This window comes from Geotrypetes seraphini, chromosome 19, assembly GCF_902459505.1.
Source record: "Geotrypetes seraphini chromosome 19, aGeoSer1.1, whole genome shotgun sequence".
In the NCBI taxonomy this organism is placed as follows: domain Eukaryota; kingdom Metazoa; phylum Chordata; class Amphibia; order Gymnophiona; family Dermophiidae; genus Geotrypetes; species Geotrypetes seraphini.
This window is the reverse complement of record NC_047102.1, coordinates 31,540,928-31,560,975: the sequence shown is the minus strand read 5'-3', so window position 1 is coordinate 31,560,975 and position 20,048 is coordinate 31,540,928. Positions and strand designations below refer to the sequence as shown.

At 42.4% G+C, this 20,048-nt stretch overlaps 1 protein-coding gene across 2 annotated transcripts in view; it reads left to right on the top strand.

Annotated features, from left to right (window-relative positions):
- The window catches only part of SLC25A22 (solute carrier family 25 member 22), a 61,410-nt gene that overhangs the window by 21,217 nt on the left and 20,145 nt on the right, over positions 1-20,048 (top strand). For both annotated transcript variants that reach the window (XM_033928602.1, XM_033928601.1), the window contains exons 4-6: positions 1,464-1,589; positions 6,016-6,071; positions 17,770-17,860. In XM_033928602.1, coding sequence (XP_033784493.1) covers positions 1,464-1,589; positions 6,016-6,071; positions 17,770-17,860 — 273 coding nt within the window. The remainder of the gene's footprint in view (positions 1-1,463; positions 1,590-6,015; positions 6,072-17,769; positions 17,861-20,048) is intronic.

The window sequence follows — 20,048 nt, the reverse complement described above, 5'->3', positions numbered from 1 at the left end:
GAGACTAATAAGTCAGTTGATCAGCAATTGAACTAAGGATTTTTAACTCTGCCCTCTTTCCTTTTTTTAATTAATTCTTTTTCTTTCTTTCTTTTTTCCCCTTCCCCTTACATGCTTTCTATCCTATTAAGAATTGTAGTTCTTCCCGTTCTCCTTTTGTTATCGGTTAGTCAAATTTTTTTATTTATCATTTTGTATCCCCTATTTTTTAACTTATAAATCGCTTAGAACTATTGATAAGCGTTCATTCAAATTTTAATAAAACTTGAAACTTGATGTATATAATGTATATTTTGGGAATCTACAATATTTATAACACATAAGAACATAAGAGTTGCTATACTGGGACAGACTGAAGCTCCATCAAGCCCAGTATCCTGTTTCCAACAGTGGCCAACCCAAGTCCCAAGTACCTGGCAAGATCCCAAAGGGTAAAACAGATTTTATGCTCTTATCCTAGAAAAAAGTCCATCTTAATAGTGGCTTATGAACTTTTCTTTTAGGAAATTATCTAAATCTGTTTTTAAACCCTGCTATGCTAACAGCGTTCACTCCATTCTCTAGGAATGAATTCCAGACTTTAATTACACATTGAATAAAGAATATTTTCTCCAGTTTGTTTTAAATTTACACTTGCACGTCCTGTGGTGCTAATATTGTTGGAGAAAGTATGATTGACGTCTACCTATTCCATTCCACGCGGTATTTTATAGCTCTTTATCATTTCTCCCCTGAGCCATCTTTCCTCCAAGCTGAAGAGCCAATGATGCTGTAGCCTTTCCTCATAGAGAAGTCATCCCATTCCCTTTATCATTTTCATCACCCTTCCCTGTACTTTTTCAATTCTGCTCTACTGTATGTTTTTTGAGATGCGATGACCAGAATGGACCATGCACCATGGTGCAATACAAAAGGCATTTGGGGGGTCGATCTTAACTAGGGCTTATTTTTGGGATAGGGCTTATTGTCATGGAAACAGAGTACCAACCAGTCTCTAATATTCCTTTCAACTAAGTGACTGGCTAAATAAAAGTAATTGGCTAGGCCTATGCCAATCTGACTTCAGAATTGGGTAGGAACAGAGTTAAAGCAATGCATATAACATACCTGAATGATCACCGATTAGAAAGATTATTGTCAATACACAGTTGCATGCTTTCCCTGTGTCCCCTTCCCTACCTTCACTCAGAAGATTTTGCTTCCCAGTGTGAAAAAGACTCCATTCTTTTGGGGGAAGATGGAATTAGGTAGAAGGCTATGAAGCTATGAAATAAAGAGGAGAGGAATAAGGGCACAGAGAGAATTGGCAGTGAGGCAGAGACTGTTCCTTAGGCTGCATCATGACCAATAGTGTGAGAGCAGATGGAAGTTTGCTCTGAATATTCCACAAACTGAAGAGAAAATGAAGAGAGAGAGCAGAACAGTAGATGTCATATACTGACATATGTGACATCTCCTTCTAGCTTACCTGCCAAGTTGATCAATGGAGGCATCGCAGGATTGATCGGAGTCACCTGTGTCTTTCCAATTGACCTGGCCAAGACACGCTTGCAGAACCAGCAGAATGGCCAAAGAATATACAGCAGCATGTAAGTGGGGTGACAATCTGGGATGCATTGCCAAAAAACAGCCCTGGGGTGGCTCTTCAATAGTGCTAATGGTGGTTATATGTAGTAGATATGTTCCACATAACACCTATGCCAGTATGTGTCTTACTCATCTTCTAGCACAGCACTGGCACTATGTGCATCACACATGTCTCACATATTCTACCAGCAGTGGGTGTTATTATTATTATTGTTAGGTGCTATCGACTCATGTTTGAGTCTTAGCAACTTGATGAATTACAGATCTAAAAAGAAATTGATTTTAGGCTAATCCGGTAAGGTTCTCCAGCATCATCCCCATGGCTGTTTTCAACGTGTCCAGCCATCTGATTGCAGGTCACCCTCTTCGCCTGGTTCCTTCGATCTTCCCAAACATGATCTCTGTCTTCTGATGGTGTGACCAAACTAAGACAATCGTAACGTCATCATTTGGGCTTTGAGTAACATAGCCGGTTTGACCTCTTCCAGAATTGATTTGTTAGTTCTGGCGGTCCACGTCACGCATAAACCTTCTCCGGCACCAAAGCTCAAATGAGTCAATCTTCTTTCCATAGGTGTCTAGCTTTTGCATCCGTAATTGACCGCTGAGAAAATGATCTTTATAAGTGTGTGTTATAGCCATATTTGATACTGTCCTTGTACTGGATGTGTGTCAGTGTTAGCATCCCAGCACAGTCTGACATTACCCTCACAAGTCTCATGTGGAAACAGCTTTTACTCCACTAGCTTTACAGAGCCTAGACGGAACTTGGACGTTGTGACTTAGACCATGTAAAACATGGTCTAAGTCACAAACACCCATCTAACCTCACTAGATAAGCACTGAAAACACATAACACAGACCCCCACACACTACCCTAGTGATCACCAATCCCTCCACCCCCATAAAAATTTTATTCACAACTTTAAATTTCAGCCTCCAGACCATCATCACCTGGCCACCTGGCATAGGAATGCCTAGTCGTCCAGCACGGAGGCGGCTTAATCCATCTTGGGGGTGGGTTAGGGACTCATGCAGAGGAGGACCCATGCCCATAAGCCCCTGTAATCACTGCATTGATACTTAAACATGTGCACCCCCAAACCCTTTTTTTACTGGCATATAAGTGGCTCCTGCAGCCATAAGGGCTATTGGGGTGGTAGATAAGTGGGTCTAGGGGATTCTAGAGGTGGTTTGGGAGGCTCACCGTCACCTATAAGGGAGCTGTAGTGAGGAGAAGTTCACAGCAGTGCCCTGTAAGGTAGTCAAGTTTAGTCAAGTTTATTAGGACTTTATATACCGCCTATCAAGGTTATCTAAGCGGTTTTTTACAATCAGGTACTCAAGCATTTTCCCTCTCTGTCCCGGTGGGCTCACAATCTATCTAACGTACCTGGGGTACCCCACTATTTAGGTGGCATGTCTGGGTGTGCAGTCCATCACTTTGCAGACCCCTCCCACGTCCAACAGGGCTTGTTCTAGACGTTTTGGACTTGGACGGAAAGTTGGACAGAAATATGGTATAAAGTGGACAATTTAGTGGCTTGGACGATCAGATCGGCAGGACGTATAATTAGACGATCTTTCGAAAATGTGTCTTAGGCTCTTTTTAACTTTGGACGACTTGCGAGATGGACGTAAACAGACTTAGACATCCCTTTCGATTATGCCCCTCATTGTACATACTCCTGCAATTAACCCTAATAATTGTTAGCATACAATTATTGGCGCTAATTGGCTCATTATGCAATTTTTGCGCATATTTATCTCTCTATGTATGGGGAGGATGAATTTTAAGAAAACGCTGAAAACTCAGTTATTTACCAATGCCTTTTTATGCTAAGGTATATTTCAGTTCATTATCGTCTTTTAGAATTTTCTGACATCAATGTATGATTTAAAGCTTGCTTGTATTTCTGAATTCATTGAATTTGTGCTCTATCCCTATTATAACAGGGACGATTAACGATGTTGTTTAGACATGTCTTTGTTATTTGTGATAATCGGAGGGAAACAAGATTTTATGTATGCGGTATATAAATTTTTTAATAACTAAATAAATACTGCATATAAGCACATAAGCATTGCCTCTGCCGAGTCCGACCATAGGTCCATCATGCCCAGCAGATCGCTCCCGCGGCGGCCCCCCAGTCAATGACCTGCAGTGATCCATTACTCTACTACTCTTTTACTCTACAGCCTTTTGTATTGTATAGTAACCCTCTAATTGTACCCCTGGATCCCCTTTTTCTTCAGGAACTCGTCCAATCCATTTTTGAACCCCAAAGTCGTACTCTGCTCTACCACCTCCTCTGGAAGCGCATTCCAGGTGTCCACCACCCTCTGTGTGAAGAAGAACTTCTTACCTTTTGTTCTGAACCTATCTCCCATCAATATGTGTACACACAGCTAAATAAAGCTGGTGGCATGAGGGAGCTTTCAGAGACAACTTCCTGTGTTGCCTCAAGCAGGACAGTTGATTTCCAAAGTCACTGCAACAGGGTTCCATTGTGAAAGGTCCATGTGAGCCTCCTTACTGCCTTTCTCCCATAGTTTTCAAATTTGGAAGAGTCTGCTAGTGGTGTTGATGCTTTCCTCCCTCTTCTCTCCATGTCTGCACTGTCTGCTCAGTGGAGGTTGTGCCTTGGACTTGAAGTTGGAAAACACTGTCATTTACCAAGATGATGTTGGGTTGGGGTCAATGTGTTTCTGGTAGATGAAGGGTTAGCCCAACTGCTGGGCAAGGCTAGGCAGTTGCCAAAAGTAGCATCTTCAAGTGGTGGGGGCTTTAGTTCAAGCAAATTAGTAAATTCTGTCAGCCGCACAAACTCAAAGAACTATCAGCAACACAAAAGAGAGGGGATGAGTATTGCATAGTTAAAGCATCAGGCTGACAACCAGGGAAGCCCAGGTTAAATCCTGTGCAGCCCCTTGTGCTCTAGGACAAATCACTGAACCCTACAAACAGACCGTAAGCCCTCTGAGGACAGGAAAATACCTATCGCCTGAATGCAACTCACCCTGAAGTACTACCGAAAAGGTGTGTGTTAAATCTAAATAATAGCTTTAATATTAAAAGACTTGGAGGGGCATTTTTGAAAGGACATCCAAGTCAGAATAGAGACATCCAGCTCATAACATCCAAAATGGATTTTCCAACAGGAAATACGTGAAGTAGCCCATTTATCTCTTACACTGGGCCTTTCACTGAGATCCTCCTTGAAGAATTTCCCTTTGAAAATTTGGAGTGAGCTGTTCTGTTTGCATCTGCTTTTCGGCAAGGACCAAGTCCATAACTGAACAATGAAATCCCTGTGCATTGTTGGCTGGCTATACCTACCCCCCTGCCCTTGGACACCAGTGAATGTGCACTGCCATGTTACCTGGGGAAATCACTTGAACATAGTCCTTTCTGTGATTATGGAAAATGGAATGTTTCTCCTTTGCTCATTGGTTACCAATTCAAATACGCAAGCTTTATTTTCAAACTTCTTTATGGAATATTCAACCCATGGATTCCTTTATGTTGGAATGCATATAGATCTTGCCATGTGAGGGACACACAGAAATATAAGTTATTTCCCTCTCTTAAGGGAATTAAATCAACTGGGAAACTCTGTCTGTCCTATACTTTGAAGTTGGTAGAGATTTGGAATGGACTTCCCAATCCTATTAGAACGATAGGTCAACTACAACTATTTTGGAAAACCTTAAAACCTTGCTATTTTCACAATATCTAAGAAATTTACCTGCAGAGTCCACTAACCAATAACAATGCAAGACCTTTTTATGATAAATTTCTAATTTGAAACTTTGCCTTATTCCTTATCTTTTATGTACATTCTAGGTTTTTTTACTATTTGTAAACTGAGTCGAGCTCCGACGAGAGATGACCCGGCATATAAACCGAAGATTAGATGAGATGAATTTGGTTTAGTGGTTTCTGCTCCATTCTTTGTGATGTTGGTGTTAGATTTGGAGCTCACCACCACCACCAATCAGACAACCAAAATTGTGAAGAAGACTTCACTTCTCACTCTCTGTGCTGTGTGATGCCATCATGAGCTTGCTTGCTGATGTGGCTGTTTTCAGGGATCAGGAGAACTGCAGACGAATAGCTTAGAGAATAAACAAAAAAAAAAAAAAGAGTTTGTTTTAATGTGCTTAATAAGAAAAGGATGAATTGTTTAACTTGTATATTTTTTTAAAAAATATTACATTCTACAGCGATGATACAGCTTTTAAACCCTTAGAACTTTTATTCTCTCAGTCTCCATGATACATATGACTGTACACAGCATCTGGAAATTCTATCCAGTATTTTGTATCCAAAAGACAAACTGGAGGTAGAAACCGAGGGAGCTGATGGGAGAATATGATTATGCTCTTTCCTGCCCTCCCTTCATATCTTTGCTTTGTCTCTTCTAGGTCTGATTGTCTCATTAAAACAATCCGATCAGAAGGTTACTTTGGCATGTACAGAGGTAAGGCTACCCTAATGACTCCAGAGTCCATTCGCATGGTGTTTAGGCAAATGTGAGAAGCTGCTGAACCTTTTGTCACTGGGAGAAACAGCCAACTGTGCAGGTGCCAGCACCCACATACTACAAAAAGGTGTCCTCTGCTCCTCTGACTCCCCACCCCCATCTCCTTCCCAAACCCCCCAACAAGAGTAGACCTCCCACTTCTCTGACAAGGTTCCCTCCCCTTCCCATACACTCCCACGTCTAGACATGCCTCCCACCCCCGCCCCTGTCGGGCTACTTAAATTCCTTGGTGGTCCAGTAATACGATGAGGACAAGACAAACGTCACTCATTTCTGCCCCTAGAGGCTGCCTCTTTACAAAATGGCTACCGTGACCTCTAGTGACAGCCTTGCAGTACTTGGGTAATATTACAATTGTATAGACGCAACCATTAATAGCAGGAGTGAGTGAAATTTGCACCAACTATCTGGGTGTTTTGGAGAGGTTCTGAACTCATGGAGTTGGTAAGAGGGGGTGCAGACTGGTTGGGGGCTGGGAGGAGGGGGGGGGTCTAGCCATGTCAGCCATGTTGGTGGTGGTGGGGGTGAGAGGCAGTGTGGGTCTGTGGAGGGTGGCTAAGAGGGGATGTAGACTTTGCTGAGGAGTTGGGGGAGGGAATCGGGACTGGAGAGGTGGGGGAGGGAATGATCAGAGGAGCAGAGGGTACATTTTTAGACGAGTCCCAGCTGATATTCAGCCGGGACTTGCATAGTTGCATAGTTGTACATATACTCTGGTGTAGGGTTACCGGATTTTATGGCCCAGGTCCGCCCCATTTTGCCGTTATTCCCCCTTCCGCCCCAGCCCCACCCCCATCAAGTGCTCGGAGTCATGTCAGGAGGGCATCTGTGCATTTGCAGGTGTTACGTGATGACATCACACGCATTGACGCATTGACATCACTGCGTTGATGATGTCCCGAGCTGGAAACTTTTCAAAACCTGGACAAAATGCCGGGTTTTGAAAAGCCATCCGGACGCCCTGACATGTCCTCTAAAAAGAGGACAGCTCCGGGTAAATCCAGACATCTGGTATCCCTACTTGGGTGTCCACTGCATGCCCGATTAGCTCTGTGCTGGTACATTTCAAAAAAGCGCTGATCGCTGCGAGCTGAATATCATCGAGTTCTTATTTTACTCTTCTAATAACACATAACATCACTGCATAATTTTTCATTTGACTGCCTTGCCCTTTCGATTTCTTTGACATTCATCATTAAACCACTTCCTGTCACCTGGTTTGTTTCTTTGTTTATTAAGTTACATGTTCACATACAAAATCAAACATAACATTTATCGTACAAATCACATCAAGAAAACACTATAACAAACTAAATACATACATATAAAAATCAAATTGCATATGACATACACGTCGCATCAATGACGAACGTCATTTAAGGCCAAGATACTGGCCAACCCTGTCATACATCAAAATGTAAAATTGCATAAGGCATACAAGATGCCTCAATGACGATCATCATTATACCAAATAAAGCAGACCAGACCATCGAAAACCGCACTCAGCACTCAAACTCACTCAGCACTCAACCTCACTCAGCATTCAACAGTCATCACTTCTTCCCCCTCAGCCAAACTCAAACCATATATTTCATCTTACAGAACAGGTGTCTTTTCAGCATTTTCCAAAATTACATAGCAACATAGTAGATGATGGCAGATAAAGACCCGAATGGTCCATCCAGTCTTCCCAACCTGATCCAATTTAATTTTTTTTTTTTGTCTTCTTAGCTATTTCTGAGCAAGAATCCAGAGCTCTACCCGGTACTGTGCTTGGGTTCCAGCTGCTGAAGTCTCGGTCAAAGCTCACTCCAGCCCATCTACACCCTCCCAGCCATTGAAGCCCTCTCCAGCCCATCCTCCCCCAAATGGCCATATACAGACACAGACCATGCAAGTCTGCCCAGTACTGGCCTTAGTTCTTTAATATTTACTATTATTTTCTGATTCTAGATCCCCTTTTTTGAACTCCGTCACCGTTTTCCTCTCCACTACCTCTCTCGAGAGCGCATTCCAGGCATCCACCACCCTCTCCGTTAAGAAGAATATCCTTACATTGCTTTTGAGTCTACCACCCCTCAATCTCAAATTATGTCCTCTGATTTTACCATTTTTCTTTCTCTGGAAAAGATTTTGTTCTACGTTAATACCTTTGAAGTATTTGAACGTCTGAATCATATGTCCCCTGTCCCTCCTTTCCTCTAGGGTATACATATTCAGGGCTTCCAGTCTCTCATACGTCTTCTGGCGCAAACCTCCTATCATTTTTGTCGCCCTCCTCTGGACCGATTCAAGTCTTCTTACGTCCTTTCCCAGATATGGTTTCCAAAACTGAACACAATACTCCAAGTGGGGCCTCACCAATGACCTGTACAGGGGCATCAACACCTTCTTCCTTATACTGACTACGCCTCTCTTTATACAGCCCAGCATCCTTCTGGCAGCAGCCACTGCCTTGTCACACTGTGTTTTCGCCTTTAGATCTTCGGACACTATCACCCCAAGGTCCCTCTCCCCGTCCGTGCATATCAGCTTCTCTCCTCCCAGCATATACGGTTTCTTCCGATTATTAATCCCCAAATGCATTACTCTGCATTTCTTTGCATTGAATTTTAGTTGCCAGGTATTAGAACATTCCTCTAACTTTTGCAGATCCTTTTTCATGTTTTCCACTCCCTCCTCGGTGTCTACTCTGTTACAAATCTTGGTATCATCCTCAAAAAGGCAAACTTTTCCTTCTATCCCTTCAGCTACGTCACTCACAAACATATTGAACAGGATTGGCCCCAGCACCAAACCCTGAGAATTTTCTTCTGTAAACACAGAACAGAAGTATTTGTTTAGCACAATTGCTTTTTCCTCATCACTCTCCACATATCGATTCCCAGCATCTTTTAGTTTAGCAATTCAATTTTTCATCTTCCTCCTCTCATTAATATATCTGAAAAAATTTTTGTCTCCCTTTTTTACATTTTTAGCCATATGCTCTTCTGCCTGCGCTTTCGCCAGACATATCTCTCTCTTGGCTTCTTTCAGTTTCACCCAGTAGTCCTTTCTAACCTCCTCTTCTTGGGTTTTTTTATATTTCAGGAATGCCAACTCTTTTGCCTTTATTTTCTCCACCATTAGTTTGGAGAACCATATCGATTTCCTTTTTTTCTTGCTTTTATTTATTTTCTTCACATAAAGGTCCGTAGCCATTTTTTATCGCTCCTTTCAGCTTAGACCACTGTCTTTCCACTTCTCACATGTCCATTCTAACGGCTTTTTCTTCAGGTATTCTCCAATTTTATTCAAGTCTATACATTTGAAATCTAGGACTTTGAGTATTGTGCGGCTGCTCTCCACTTTAGCTGTTATATCAAACCAAACCGTTTGATGATCGCTATTTCCCAGGTGAGCACCCACTAGAGCATTAGAGATACTCTCCCCATTTGTGAGGACCAGATCCAATACTGCTTTTTCTCTCTTGGGTTCTGTCACCATTTGTCTGAGCAAAGCCTCTTGAAAGGCATCCACAATCTCCCTAGTTCTCTGTAAATTTTGCTGTTGGCGAATATATCCTGGAAGGTTGTTCCACTCTCTAGGACCGATACAGTGAAAAACACTGTTCCTGGAAGAGGAAAGCCTTAAGTCCCTCACGGATGGAACAGACAGATTATAGTGCTCAATTGAGCGAAGTAGTCGAGCCAGCTCACGCAGCAAGATGCTCTGGACCTGGTGTTTGGGAGCCAATTTCTGTAAGCTGGTAAACGTATCTTATAACTTACTTTCAACCAATACAACCTGAGAAAATATTCTGTCACATGCTCATATCTGTCCAATTTAAATAGAGAGCATACCACTGAATTCTGGACCACCTGAAGCGCACCCAAAATTGATTCTGGTACTCCCAAAAACACCAGACTGCAATAGTCAAAAATGGACAGCACCATTGACTTCAACACCATCCTGATCAATGGAGCTGCCAAATAAGGCCTTAGTCTGTTGACTAACCGAAGATGAAAATACACCTTCTGAACTACTGCAAGCACCTGCCCTCTTGTAGTAAGTCCTGAATCCAAAAGCACACCAAGATACTTCACCTTGCACCTCACAAATAGTCTCTCCCCTAGCAACTCAACTGCCTCTGGGACATTAGCACCCAGGGTTCTTGTGACACACAACACCTGCGTCTTCACTTAACTTCAACATGTTACAGTCCATCCAGTGTTTAATCGCTACCACTGCCGACTGTAAGCGAGACGCTGCCTCATCAAAATCCCCATCAATGGGGAAAAAGAATTGGTTGTCATCAGTGTACAGTCGGTAGGTCCGAAAGCAGTATACACAGCGGAACGAGATACAGATTGAATAGGACCGTAGAAAGAGCTGATCCTTGTAGCACCCCTATTTTAACTTCCTTACAGCGTGACAGTTTTTCACCCATAAGAACCTGTTGCTGTCTCCCCATCAAAAAAGACTCAAACCAGGCCACAAACAATCCTCGAATCCTACATCCCCTCAGTCTGCTTAACAATATTGCATGGTCCACTGTATCAAATGCTGCTGAAATATCCAGAAACACCACCAAGAATTGTTTTCCCTCATCCAAACACACTCTCAATTCATCAAGCATAGGTTCCAACAAAGTCTCTGTACTGTGGTATTTTCTGAAAGCATATTGATGATCATTCAAGATATGATGATCCTGCAAGAACTGATGAAGTTTGGAATAAACCACTTTTTCCATAATGATGCTATCGGATAGAAATTGCTCAATTCTTGGGACCCTCCTTTTTTGTCCCTCCCTTTCCTTTTTGTCTATTAGGTACAATAATTTCCAGTATTGTTGTTATTAGTTCCTCTTTGTACTTTTGGCATGCCCTGTGGTAGTGCATTAATGCTATTCACACTCTTCAAAATGGCTGTTTGGAGAGTGGTGCTGGCAGAGACTTGAGCTGCATTTGTATGGTTACCATGGAAACAAAATGTAGCGGCTTGGGAGACAGTGGGAGGAGCTGATTGGCTCTTGGGGAGGAATTGGTTGCTTAAATTTCCTGTCTCCATGGCGGTTGCCTTGGTGCTTTTGGCACATGGCGTCCCCAGAGAAAGGAGGAGTATGTGGCAAGGTTTAAATAACACATAAGAAACATGCCCAGGAGATCTTTCTCACAAACAGTTTCTGGAATTACAGTGTGGGATTTGAAGGATGAAAGACTGGGAGTGGAAATGAAGGGAAGGCTCTGGGATGTGCAACTCATTCTCTTGGTTCCCTTCCCTGGTCTTGTATCCGTACCTAGCTACTGCTCCCCGTTCCTCTTTTCCTATCCCTCTGCTGCCCAGAATGCCTTCTACAACATCCTAGTCCATATGAATTGGTCTGTTTCCTTCTCTCCTTCGTTTCACTGCACTGGGCCCATTTCTCTCTAGGTCTCCATCTCTGATCCTATTTCTTTTTCACTCCCTGTCACTGGCCATGTTTCCCTCTTATTCCCTGTCACTGGGCCTGCTTTGATCTCTGGCACTGAATCATTTCCCTCTCACTTCTTGTCACGGGACCTGTTTCCCTCTAAGTCTCCAGCTTTGAACCTATTTCTTACTCCCTCTAACCCTGTTTCCCTTTTACTTGCTGGTACTGGACAGATTTCCTTCGTTCTCTTTGTCAGTGGGCCTGTTTCCCTCTGTTTCTGGCTCTGAAACTGTTTCTGTCACTAGGCCCATTTCCCTCTTGGCGTCTGTTACTGGCATCTTTTCTGTTTCTTCATTCCTTACCATTGATTGCTTGCTTTGATCTTAAGAGTGCTCTATTTCTGCCAAAGCTTCTCTATCACGTTATCGGAATACATTGACACAAAGAATGTCAAAGCTGGCACTGCTTCTTTTGCTCAATTTCCCACATTGCTTGCCAAGTTTTGTCAATGGTCGTCATCCTCAACTGTGTCCTCTCAGAACTAGATTCTTGGCTGTTTCCTTCCTCATTCTACCTTTTGCATTTATATCCCTAGAAATTCTTCTGCCCGTCTGGATGCCAGAACTGGTTTAAACTTGCAGAAACTTCCCTAATGTCAAATTTTGTTGTCATATTCCACAACAATGATTTGAGGAATAAATGAGAATTTAGCAGTGTTTGACATAAGTGAAGGGAAAAGGGTAGGATTTGATGTACAGTACCGCCTTTCTATGGTTACAATCAAAGTGGTTTACATGTTTTAAATAGGTTTTTATTTTCTACCTGGGGCAATGGGTGACGCAGTGGGAATTAAATCCTGTTCCCCAGGTTCTCAAGCCACTGCATTAACCATTAGGTTACATTACATTACATTAGTGATTTCTATTCCGCCATTACCTTGCGGTTCAAGGCGGATTACACAAGAGTTGTCAGGAGGTTACAAGAATTGTCGTAAACATTACATAAGAATTGTCGAGAACTTACTCCTCCACTCCATCACAGTGTGTAAAGTGAGCTATATCAGGAATGAGTGAGACACCATTGAATAATGTGTGAGGTAAGTTCTATCAATAGGGTTGCCAGATTTTACTATAGTAAAATCCCGACCACCTAGACCCACCCCCCAGGCCACCCAGTTGCACCCCAGTCCTGGGCGGATTTCCTCCTGCCCAATGCGATTTAAAGGAGGCTTTTCAAAACCCAGAGTCCCGGACATGTCCTCGAAAAGGAAAACATGTCCGGGGAAATCCGTTTGTCTGGTAACCCTAATCAAGAGTGAAGGATATATATATAAGCCCTGTGAGGTTGAATACATAGACAATCAGATACTTCCAAGTAGAACTTGTCCTTTATTAGTCCCCATATCTTCCCCCACTTAACAAGCATCTTATGATGCACGGCCTCAAATATTCCACCTCATAAATGTATTTGAATTTGTTACATATTGAGGACACCCCCAGGTCTTTCCAGGAAGCCACCAGTACCAAACTTATTAGAAATTCCAGGGATTCTCCTATTCAGCAGAACATTACCTGGGTCCTATAGCCCTTCACCTTGGGGCCTGTCCACTATATATATAACATGGTTCCACAACTGGCACACCCATGCCAACAGGCTGGAGACACAGCATAAAAGTTTATGTTCCCTAGTCAAGTATCAACAACAGACATGGTTTTCCGGGATATAGTTATTTAGGGCAGCAAAGTCTCTATTGCCATCCAGTTTGCTTTCTCATAAATAGTCCCAAGGATTCAGTACGTTGGGTGTTCAATCTCTTCTCACAATCTGGGAGTTGCAGAACCAGGGCAAGCAGTGGCTTCCCCATGTCTCTCACCTTGTGCAACAAGGCTTTGTTACCATTTGGATCTTCTTATCTTTGTGAACTTGGATTTTCAGCTCTGACAGAAATTAAATTAAAAAAAGAGAACACCTGCAGATGGTGGATGATGAGATTTGTTTTTGCTTGTCAGCTATCGAGCTGCGTTTTGAATTAATTTGCACTCACAAACAAGCACATTCATTGCATCGATTAGCAATTCTGTTCTATCTACTTTAGTTTCGCCATTGTTACAATTTAATTTTTTCGTGGTTTTACAATTTTATAATTTCAGTTATAATGTGCCATGAAAAATATTTGCTCCATTTAGTGTGCCAGAGCTAAAATGTTTGAGAGACACTGTGCTAAATGCTCCCAACATCTGGCATATTCACATCTGGCAAGATCACACTTAACAAGAAACAGAGAGAAACAGCAGAAAACATCTATATACAGAACATCCTTTTCCACCCCCTCCCCAAAAAGAAATCACATCACGGCAGTTGATTTTAAGTGGGGTTTTCTGTCATAGGTGCTAAGTAGGACTGGATTATTTGTTAAAATTTTGGCTGTGAAATATATTGTTGCAAATAGTACATTGGAACGTCTATAGAAGGGGCTGCTGAAAAGTTCTCAACTCAGCCAACAAAGTTGGGGCAGTCTCCATCGAGGGCTATACACTTAGTCTAGCGATTTTCCACTTTTTTTGTTCCGTTGGAAAAATATGGAATGAAAAAAGTGGAAAATCACTGGAAGAACTAAGGCCAGTACTGGGCAGACTTGCACGGTCTGTGTCTGTGTATGGCCGTTTGGTGAAGGATGGGCAGGGGAGGGCTTCAATGGCTGGGAGGGTGTAGATGGGCTGGAGTAAGTCTTAACAGAGATTTCGGCAGTTGGAACCCAAGCACAGTACCGGGTAAAGCTTTGGATTCTTGCCCAGAAATAGCTAAGAAGAAAAAATTTAAAAATTTAAATTGAATCAGGTTGGGCAGACTGGATGGACCATTCGGGTCTTTATCTGCCGTCATCTACTATGTTATTAGGTCCTCGATGGAGACTGCCCCAACTTTGTTGGTTGGGCTGAGAACTTTTCATCAGCCCCTCTTATAATGTATTAAGTGTCTGACCGGCGCTAAAAACCATGCTAGGGTTTTGTAAAAGGGGGGATAATGCATTTAGCGCCAAATTCTGTAAACCGTGTCGAATTGGCGCCTAATGGCGTGTAACTTAATTACATTAATCAGCATTAATTGGCGTAGTAATTGAGCGCACCATTTAAAACACATTTTAAGAAAAGGTAGGTGCTGCTGTTTGCCTGGAGTCGTGCCAACAGCATGGCACCTAGCATCACCTAAGGTCAATAGAGATGTGTTTAGGGGCGGAAATGACCTTGGGCGTCACTAGGCAGCACTATGTGCGATTCTCCCAAAAACTTAGGTGCTGGAAATGTAGGACTTTTAAATCCTGGCTTACATTAGCAGTGTCTAAGGTTTTTCATAGCCACAATTCTATTAACAGTGCCTAAGTGTGATTGACATGTGGCCAGCGCCAGACAATTTAAGCGTCATTTACAGCATCCGGGCCAAAGTGTTCACAAGTTTAGTCTCACATTATAAGTGTTATTTTATCTGAGCAGGTTTCTGAAATCCTTTTCCTCTCTTATAAATAATAGCTTTGATATGGTAATTAATTTGCTGTGCAGTTTCCTAAGATCCATTTGAAGTCTGGTATTTTTCAGGATTTCCTAATAAATATGCATACATTAAACAATTTTGAGATTTATCATATCAATTTAATAGCTCTACTAAACTAGAATATATTTCATAAACACAAAGGGCTATATTTACTACAAATTTATAAACTAAAATTCCCACACATTCATTAATCACTTCTTTTTATTTTATGCTGTTTGTTTAAAAACTTTTTTTCACCCCACACATGTGTTAATACTTCCTGTCATAGAAATATACACATAAATAACTTACTAAAACCTTAACAACCTACCAACCATCCCAATAAAAGTTCATATCAAAACTACTCTATTGCAGTACTGTCCATATACTGGCCAAAAAGTTCTTGATATTGTGCAAACTTATCACTTCACAAATGATATTCCAATAGATAGCTTCATATTCCTTGTATCGTGATACATTATTTGCAGTTTCATCTTCTCTCCTCACCATGCATGTCTCCATCTACTCCCCCATCTTTTCTTCTTCTCACCCTCCCCTCCCCCTGTGCCAACAGATTTTCTTCCTCTTCCCTCCCTCTGTGCCATCAGACATTCTTCCTCTCCCTCCCTGTAGTCCAAGGCTTGCTTCTTCGTGTCGCAGTATTGGCAGTGACTCTCACGTGCTGCCTGCCGCTAACCCGGAAGACTTCCGAGTCAGCGGCAGGCAGCGTGTAGGAATTGCTGCTGACACCGCAATGAGATTTGGTGCTGATTCACTCCCCTGCCTCTGATTTGATGGTGATTCGCCCCCCTCCGACCTAAAGCAGCAGCGGCAAACTAGCTACTCGGCAGCCTCCCTGCCAGGGATTCCCTCTGCCGCATCATCAGTGATGTCATCAGTGATGCAGCAGAGGGAAGGCCCCAGTGGGCAGGCCAGGAGCAGCCTGTTTACCGCTGCTGTTTTGATTCAGAGGTTGGAGACAGAAGCAGGGTGGCAGGCCGAATCAGCATTGAATCTCGTCACGGTATCAGCAACAATTCCTACACGCTGCCTGCCGCTGACTCGCTAACACGTACCCCCAAAAAGCGGCTCGTACCGCGTGTTGAGAAATACTGTTCTAGTCCAACACAATTGCTGTAATGACTCAACCATGGTATATTTATAGGAGAGGAGAGGGGAGGGATATAAAGTAAGGGGGAAATCCCCAAGTAGTTAGATTGAAGATGCCATAACCAGATCCAGCCTGGCTTTAACTAAGTTGCAAGAAACAGATTCAGGAGATAGTCCAGATCTCTCTACAGTATTTACAAATTTTGTGCTGTATTGCCACCTGGTGATTGTATGGCCTTAATCTAGGATAACAGCAAACAATTTTTAAAAGGCTGAAATGTACTGTACACATAGAAAGTGAGCTTGAGAATAAAACAGGAGAAACTGCCTTCACACCAGTGAACAGCAAAGAAAACCACAAAGTGAGCCTTGCAAAATTCAGTGGTATATACACACTTTTAAATGAATATAAAGTTGGTGTTCTTGAGAAGTACTCTCAAGTGGAGTGGGGGGTCCTATGTATACTTTGTATTTACAAAGCATGTATGCATAACATATATTTACACCTGATCCAGAACATGTGTGTCTGCTGCTTCTGGTCACAAGTAAAAGCAGCAGAACTATACAGAGATACTTTCCATTCTACTGGGTGCCTCAGGCTTGATTAAAAGTGAAAAAAGAAGCAGAGCAACTGCAAAACACTTCTCCAGGCTTCCCTCTGCTGCATTCCACCAGACAGAAAACAGGAAGTGACATCAGGAAGGGCGGGATGCAGCAGAGGGAAGCCTGGGGTCCCAGCACTGGTAGCAGAAATGAATCGCATCTGATACCGGGGACACTTGTAAGGTACAGCAAACGGGGACGGGGCAGATCCCGGAGATTGAGGCTCTCCCAGAGCTAGGTCACTGCTTAGCAGTAGAAATTCATCTAGAAATCGATCATATTGCAAAGATTAGGGGTTTTATTTACACTGAGCTTTTCAAAGTATTTATTACTTCATGGGGTAGATATTCACTCGACAGTGGTAATTGCTTTTTTAGCCACCATTGGTGTTACTCCCAAATATTTAATGCTAGGCCATGCTTGGGCACTATTTATTTTTTTTATTCATTTTCGATCCCATTGTCCCCCCAAAAGCTCAGAACGATTAAACATACATCATTTCAGTACCAGATTACGATAGCATTGAATATCAGGGTTTATGTGGCCAGATTTTCCACTTTTTTCGTTCCATATTTTTCCGACGGAATGAAAAAAGTGGAAAATCACTAGATTAAGTGCATACTCCTCAATGGACACTGCCCCGACTTTGTTGGTTGGGCTGAGAATTTTTCAGTAGCCCCTTGTGTGTGTCTTTAAAACACAGACATCTTCTTGCCAGAGAGTGGTAGAAATCTGGAACGCTCTTCTTGAGGCTGTTATAGTGGAAAACACCCTTCAGGGATTCAAGACAAAGTTAGACAAGTTCCTGCTGAACCAGAACGTACGCAGTTAGGGCGCTGGTCTTTGACAAGAGGGCTGCCGCGTGAGGAGACTGCTGGGTACGATGGACCACTGGTCTGACCCAGCAGCAGCAATTCTTATGTTCTTATGTTATAAAATGACCCTCCGTGTATTCTACTAGTGTGACTTGTAAGTTCACTAATGTCCTGCCCTGTCTCGCAGGAGCTGCTGTAAACCTGACCCTAGTAACTCCAGAGAAAGCCATCAAGCTTGCAGCCAATGACTTTTTCCGGCACATGTTCTCAAAAGATGGGTGAGTGAAACCACACCACAGTGACATGACTGATTCAATGTGTGCTGCCAACGTATAAGAAATGCCCACAAAAGTGAAGCACAAGGAGTGATTGCGAGTACCCTGCTTTGCAACCGCTTTATGAGTCCTGTTTCCTGACTTGGGACTTTTTCATGTGAATTTATGTGTATTATAATTGTAAGTTGATTTGTACAAATGAAGATTGTCTAACCTCAAGGTTGACGTGGTCTATCCCACGCCCCACTTGTTCTGCTGTTGCTTGACTTTACGTGGGGTTTCTGTTCTCTATTTTTATTTATTTAGGTTTAAACAATATTATCAAGAACACATTATTGAAAAAGATATAATGAATAAAGTCTAAACTACAAAACAAATTTTTGTTGCATTCAAGATACTGAAGGGAATAGACTTAGTAGATAGAGACAGGTTGATCACCCTCTCCAAAGTAGGGAGAACGAGAGGGCACTCTCTAAAGTTGAAAGGGGATAGATTCCATATGAACGTAAGGAACTTCTTCTTCTCCCAGAGAGTGATAGAGAACTGGAATGCTCTTCCGGAATCTGTTATAGGGGAAAACACCCTCCAGGGATTCAAGATGCTAGGAATGATTAAGAAGGGGATCACGAACAGATCGGAGAAGGTTATCATGCCGCTGTACCAGGCCATGGTACGCCCCCACCTGGAATACTGCATCTAACACTGGTCGCCATATATGAAAAAGGACATAGTACTACTTGAAAGGGTCCAGAGAAGAGCAACAAAAATGGTTAAGGGACTGGGGGAGTTGCCGTACAACGAGAGGCTAGAGAAACTGGGCCTCTCCTCCAATGAAAAGAGGAGACTGAGAGGGGACATGATTGAATCATTCAAGATAATGAAAGGAATAGACTTAGTAGATAAAAACAGGTTGTTTACCCTCTCCAAGGTAGAGAGAACGAGAGGGCACTCTCTAAAGTTAAAAGGGGATCGATTCCGTACAAATGTAAGGAAGTTCTTCTTCACCCAGAGAGTGGTAAAAAACTGGAATGCTCTTCTGGAGGCTGTTATAGGGGATAACACCCTCCAGGGATTCAAGACAAAGTTAGACAAGTTCCTGCTGAACCAGAACGTACGCAGGTAGGGCTAGTCTCAGTTAGGGTGCTGGTCTTTGACCAGAGGGCCGCCGTGTGAGCGGATTGCTGGGCACGATGGACCACTGGTCTGACCCAGCAGCGGCATTTCTTATGTTCTTAATATTATAGTCCGAAATTTTGAATCCAAGAATCTAATGAGTGAAAAACAAAATAAGGCAATCATGGATTTTTACCCAATATCCAAATAGGCTAATTATCCGACTCTGGTTACAAGAGAATTATTGTTCTTATCTCCCCCTCAAGCCTTTTCATAGAGAGAAACCCAGTTAACTATGATGGCTCAAAGGATACATATGTGTGAGAACCACCCATCGCTGTTACCCCTGATTTAAGAAGCATAAACTGTCGTCGACATTTCTGGGAACATCTGAACTTTTTGTCCTAGGAATTCCTTGTGCCTATTTTTAAAGTCCAATTTCAGAATCCAATTTTTGTCGGGTGCCAATGCCACCGTGACTAGTAAAGTAGTTGGTTTAACTAAATCTTTAAGAGATGTTTCCATCTGTGGATCTGGATCTTGTACTAAAGAATGTTGATCTTCTTTTTTTTTCTTTTGTTGGAAGATAATATATCTGTGCAAAAGGAGGAAATATATTCTCTGGAACATTCAACATTTCAAGAAAATATTTTTTGAACATCTCTTTAGCAGACAGCGATGGAACTTTGGGGAAATTTAGGATCCTAAGATTATTAGAATGAAAGTTATTTTCTAGATTTTCCATCTTCCTTCTTAAGTTGGAATTGTCCTTAATCAAAACCCATTGCAGCTGTTTTACATCTAAGAAAGAGCTCTTTTTCCATATTTTCTACCTTTGTTTTTACAGCCAAAGTTTCTTGCTTGAAATTCTTCTTTATGTTCAGAAAATTTATTTTTCAAGTTTTTCATTTGTGGGGACAATGTTTGTCCCAGACTAGCCACCAGGTCCCAAAGGGAATCAAGGGTTACTTTGGTGGATTTTGTAATAGTAAAAGTGATGGGCATTGGCTCGAAATCCACTGACCCTCGGCTTGTCTCCATTCCGTCTTGTTTCTCTTCTTGCTTCAGTGGTGTTTCA